The 5,460-nt window shown below is 36.6% G+C and overlaps 1 protein-coding gene across 1 annotated transcript; it reads right to left on the bottom strand.

Annotated features, from left to right (window-relative positions):
* Positions 1–601: 601 nt before the first annotated feature.
* On the bottom strand, positions 602–4,632 carry LOC108997882 (beta-glucosidase BoGH3B-like). The gene is made up of 10 exons (XM_035689397.1): positions 4,573–4,632; positions 3,577–3,944; positions 3,255–3,459; positions 3,008–3,098; positions 2,771–2,916; positions 2,098–2,341; positions 1,891–1,995; positions 1,606–1,788; positions 1,314–1,518; positions 602–1,187 (listed from the first exon to the last, which is right to left on the bottom strand). The coding sequence occupies exons 2-10, from the start codon at positions 3,818–3,820 to the stop codon at positions 700–702; spliced, it is 1,911 nt and encodes a 636-aa protein (XP_035545290.1). The 5' UTR covers positions 3,821–3,944; positions 4,573–4,632; the 3' UTR covers positions 602–699.
* Between the last annotated feature and the right edge of the window lie 828 nt (positions 4,633–5,460).

Here is a 5,460-nt window from a genome sequence, read left to right as displayed (position 1 = left end):
CATATTTAAAGAAAAATATGAATTTATTATAACTGATATTTAGGAGGAAAATTATTTGACTAATTCAATATGGACTAATTATTGATAAAATTATTTAAATTTAGAGATAAAATATTATTTGAAGAAGTTAATGTGGATGCTCTTATACCAATACGATTCTAATGGTCATATCAATTAAACTTTTTCTTGGCAGGCTAAACAAAGCGTGTAGAATAAAGCAAATAAAAAAGGGTCAAATTTCGAGACGCATATTCATGCCGGGTACCTGACCTTCTGCTCCAATGTATTAACATGGGATTGAGGCAAGAGTTTCCCTCAAAGAACAGCCGAGGCCTTCGTTAATTTCCTTTACTAATTAACCCAATAACACGTCCATTGGGAACATCAATAATTCAAGTACGAGATAATAAAACTTCAGAACAGCATGCTAAGGCTCTGTATGCCGATTGGCCTATTGTTCCACTCCCAATATAACTTTTGAAGAAACCTCGAATATTATTTTTATATTAAAATAAAAAGATCTCGTTTTAAATTTGTGTCTTTAAGCCTCATTTTATATTGGGCTTCCCTTGATAAGTAGTTTCTGTTTGTAAGATTAGTCGATAATCAAAGTTCCATTGAATGAAACTTATTTCTTGCCACTATAACACTTGCAATATTTCTGTCCTGGAATTACAGAAAAGTCCTCGGAATCGTATCCTAATTGGTTTTAGCAGGTTTTGTAGTGAGACCAAATCCAAATGGGAAGAGAGGGTCATAATGTGGATCCCCCACATTCATTGGAAGCTGATCAACAGTCTTGAACCATGTCCGCGGAAGCTTGCCTGTGAAACCATAGTCACCAAATAAAACATCGGCAACTCCTTGGCCTTCAGATCCTGGAAGCCATGCAGCAATCAGTGCGTCGATTGAGGAAATATATGGCTGGATCACAACAGGGCGGCCGGAGATAATGATAACAACACACTTCACAGCCCCGCAGACGTTCGTGATGGTGCTTGGGCCAGGGTCAGGGATTGTCAAGTTCAAGTTGTCGCCTAAACTCTCCGCATATGGGTGTTCTCCTACTACAACAATGGCATAGGAGAATTTGTTTGACTTGACATATTCAACATCCGGGTTCTCCTTGTAGACTACTTTGGTATTTGGATCAATGGTATTTTCAATAGCTTTGAGGATTGTGGTACCTGCTCATGAGAAGGTTCAGGTTCATGCAAAAGGGCTACTTTTTCTTTTTCTTTTTTTCATTTTATGTACCATGTGCATGTTAGTAATAGATCATTTAAAAGGGATGAGTTTGAGTTTCAATGTACCGCTAGTAAGGTTGTTGCCACTTAGTCCTTGCCACTCTATTGTCCACCCACCACATTGGTAACCTAAATTGTCAGCATGGCTACCAGCAACAAGTATTTTTGATGCTTTCTTGGGAAGGGGTAGCAGTGGCCTGTCTGCAGACTCACCATTCTTCAACAACACCAGTGATCTCCTAACAGCTTCTCTAGCCAATTCTCTATGCTCCTTTAAAGTGCAGTGGCATCAATGGTGTAAGGATGTGTCTGTTGTTTGTGAGGGGGTTAAATTAAATAAAAATCAATAGCTACTAACCTGACTTCCAAGCTGGTTGACCAGGCTGAAATCGGCCAATGGGTTCTCAAATAGACCCATTACAAACTTGACACGCAAAATTCTCTTCACTGCATCATCAATTCGGCTCATAGGAATTCCTTTATTCTTAACCTGGAAGGTTAGACCGTCAATGAATTCTGTAAAGTTGAGTGGAACCATGACCTGCAATATGGCCATGACAAATATTAGATACCGAACTGCCGAGACATTAATGTGATTATGTGAGTTTGACTAAGCAGTAAGCATTATAGTTCAATGACAAACCATGTCAATGCCAGCCTGAATTCCTATTTGGATAGAATGTGAGTAGTTAGTATGAAATACAGAGGGGATTCTGTCGATAGCCTGCCAATCCGAGAGGACGTAACCCTGAAACAGGCCGTCACAAGATTTATATGTTGCTCCCAGATGCTCTTTTCAATCCGAAAACTATTGACAAACTTAAGGTAAATTCACGAATTTAATTTTTACCCTGAAACGGAGAGTGTTCTTTAGGAAGCCAGTAATAAGATCATTGTTAGCATGCATCTTAATCCCATTCAAGCTGGAGTATGAGACCATAATTGTCGCAACACCCTTGATGATGGAATTGTAATAGCCCGGCATGTGTATGGTGAGCAATCCATGTCTGTCTATCTCTGTGTTGTCTCCATTCACGCCATTTTTTGTACCACCATCACCCACATAGTGCTTAGCACAAGCTGCAACCTTGTTTCTGTGCAAAAGAAAACAAGAGCAAGTGGAAGTAACAGCTTAATCAGGTAAAAATTGTTGCAAGTAAATCTAATTAACTGGTACTTTGGGGTTCACAATTTACAACATATGATAGTTGGAGGGCGCTGAGTGTGTTTTTCCCTAACAAAAGTGAGGGGAGGTGAAATATGGGTTTACTTCAAGGAAAGTATCTTCCTTTTCTATAGAAAGACAACAGATTCAGTCAAATGGCTCAAATTACAAGGCATCATATTCTCATGATATTCTCATGCATATGACCCGGGAATACTACTTGCTAGTTTAGGATTTAACAAAAGCAGTTGAAATAATCTACTTATTTAAGATCCAATATATCATCATTATCTATTGCATTAAATAAACTAAACAAGTTGATGTTGGTTAAAGGGTTCTTTCTTGCCAAGATTCTTACTTTCCAGCAACAAATGGAACACCCTTGCGAGATTTAGTGGGTATGTCCCCTTGTAACCCCGATACAATCTCCGTCATTGCTTGAACAATCTTGGGATCTTCACTGTAGCTTTCATAGCAACGACCCCATCTAGGATCTCTGCAAACCTGCACAGGCAGAAGTATTAGGGATTCACAACTTTGGTTGAAGATTCTGTCATCCTGATAGCAAGCAGGGGCAGAAAACTTGGATGTATACCGCTACAGAAGGTGCAAAAACATGTGTGAAGCCTGTAGCTCTATTTTCAAGTGCAGTTGCAGCCCCAATCCTCTTAACAAGTTCCGGGTCTCTGGTCAATCAGAAAGAAGCTTGATCACAGGTGATACATTTTCATTATAAGATTAATGATTAGACAGACATCAATACATCCTTAATATTTTATTCCTTAGACAGACTAAAAGGCAGTTAAAATATATTAATGTACTGAGGATGTTGATCTTCTTGCCTGGTAGCGCCAAGTCCAACATTGTGGGGAAAAATTGTTGCCTTGTAGACAAGGCTGTTGCCATGAACAGCATCAGTCCCATAAATCATTGGAATTCCAAGTCGTGTCGATAAACAACCGTTTTGGTATTCATTCACCATGTTAATCCAAGTCTCAGCAGAAGCCTCCTTAGATGGAGCACTCCCTCCTCCACTTAAGATACTCCCTGCCAAACGAAGTATTTTTCTTTTAAATGCTCATTACCTACAAATGCGACACTTTTAACTTTCTTTTCTTCCCTTGAAGTCACATACAGAAAATAAATATGATAGGTGATTATTACCAATGAAGTACTTCTTCATCACCTCAGCTGATGCAACACTGCGGTCAATCTGCACCATTTGGCCAACCTTTTCCTCCAAAGTCATCCTGCTCAATAAATCCTTGATTCGAACATTCAATGGCTGCTTTGGGTCTTTATATTTCATGAATTCTGCGTCTGTGAAGGCTGCCCAAAAACATAAGAGCAGAAGCCCCATAAATGAAATGGGAGATCCCGCCATTTCTTGTTTGCTAAATGCCTTCATATTGTAACAAGGAAAGACGTGACACGTCGTGGAGCTTCTTTGAATTTCCCCGATGATAGAATGAAGGAAGGATCAATTTGATAAATCGCGAAAGCACGAGGATGCAATCATCAAATAAAAAGCCCTGATAGAATTAGAGAAATGATTTCCAAAGTATTACATAAAACGCATACTTCACATAGCAGTACTATACACCTTATTTTATTTTTTTATTTTTTTTCTTAGCAAGTATGCAATGTATGGATCGGTAATCATGAGTAGAATAACTCAATTTGTTTAATAAGAATAAAAAACATTAAAATGGATGTGATGTATGAATGATGAGTAAGAAAAACCCGAAGGAAAAGTCTCTTCAGAGGCCTGTACCCACAGCACACTGCAACTCCAAAGCCTTATGTATTGCAATACCAAAATATGTATAATTATTTTATTTAGGTATTTATAATTATATATGTAGTTATTTTATATTCATTGGAATGGTGTAGTGGCATTTTGAATGATTTTAATAAGAGATACTTATATAGTTAATTACATATTATAGTTATAACTTATTTTTATCTTATTATGAAATATAAAATTAACACAAAAAAAATCTAAAATATATATATATATATATATATATATAAGCAAAATAGAAAAAATATATAATAACAGAGCCACAAACATTTTGCACACAAAAGAAGAAAAGCCATGCATAATCGTAGTCATGTTAGAGAGGGAGAAGGAAGAGAGAGACAAGAGTTTCAACTTACAGATCAAGAATGAGAGAGAAACTCAAATGGGAAGAGATCTAGTAATTGATGACAGGAAGCTGTAGTTTGAAGCAGAAAGTAGGATAGATGTGGTATTTATAAAACCAAAAATAGAAAACGATTTATGTCATAAATGAATCCAGACAAAAGTAAACAATTATCTGAGATTACAACATAAATTAGAGGTAATCATGATCTAATCGCTGATGTATATATGTGCTTGGGCAAGTAACGGCACCGTTTGTTTGGTACGTTCTTGATCTTGGATTTATGTTGCGATTCTTCGAATAAGGCTGGCTTCATGTGCACTCAAATGGATTCAATATTCTATGAAGATAAGAAGGATTTGAATAGAATAATAATCTGAATGTAGATTTACATTTGATTAACTTGGATTTCATATTAATCAATAATCATTATTTCAGATCTAAAATTTTGAATAGCTTAAAAAGCTTGTTAGCCTTTGGTGCAAATCAAAACCCAAATTCTAATATATGATCCAAACAAGAGATTTCAATTTTAAAGACTCAAATCCTAATCCTCCCTCTAAATCCACCTATATATCCAAACACTCCATCTGTAACGTCCCAATCCCGAAGGTCTGGAGAGTTAGCTCTAAATCAAAACCCAAATTCTAATATATGATCCAAACAAGAGATTTCAATTTTAAAGACTCGAATCCTAATCCTCCCTCTAAATCCACCTATATATCCAAACACTCCATCTGTAACGCCCCAATCCTGAAGGTTTGGAGAGTTAGTTCTTAATACTTAATATTAACTTCAATAACACAACTATAAAATCCAGAAAACTCAATAAAATGTTAATCCATTTAATCAACCCAAATATTTATGTTCTTTCGTGGGGACAATAAAGAAATTCTCAATA

The sequence above is a fragment of the Juglans regia genome, chromosome 4, assembly GCF_001411555.2.
Source record: "Juglans regia cultivar Chandler chromosome 4, Walnut 2.0, whole genome shotgun sequence".
Classification (NCBI taxonomy): domain Eukaryota; kingdom Viridiplantae; phylum Streptophyta; class Magnoliopsida; order Fagales; family Juglandaceae; genus Juglans; species Juglans regia.
The sequence above is the reverse complement of the archived record's forward strand: the minus strand, read 5'-3'. Positions and strand labels throughout refer to the sequence as shown.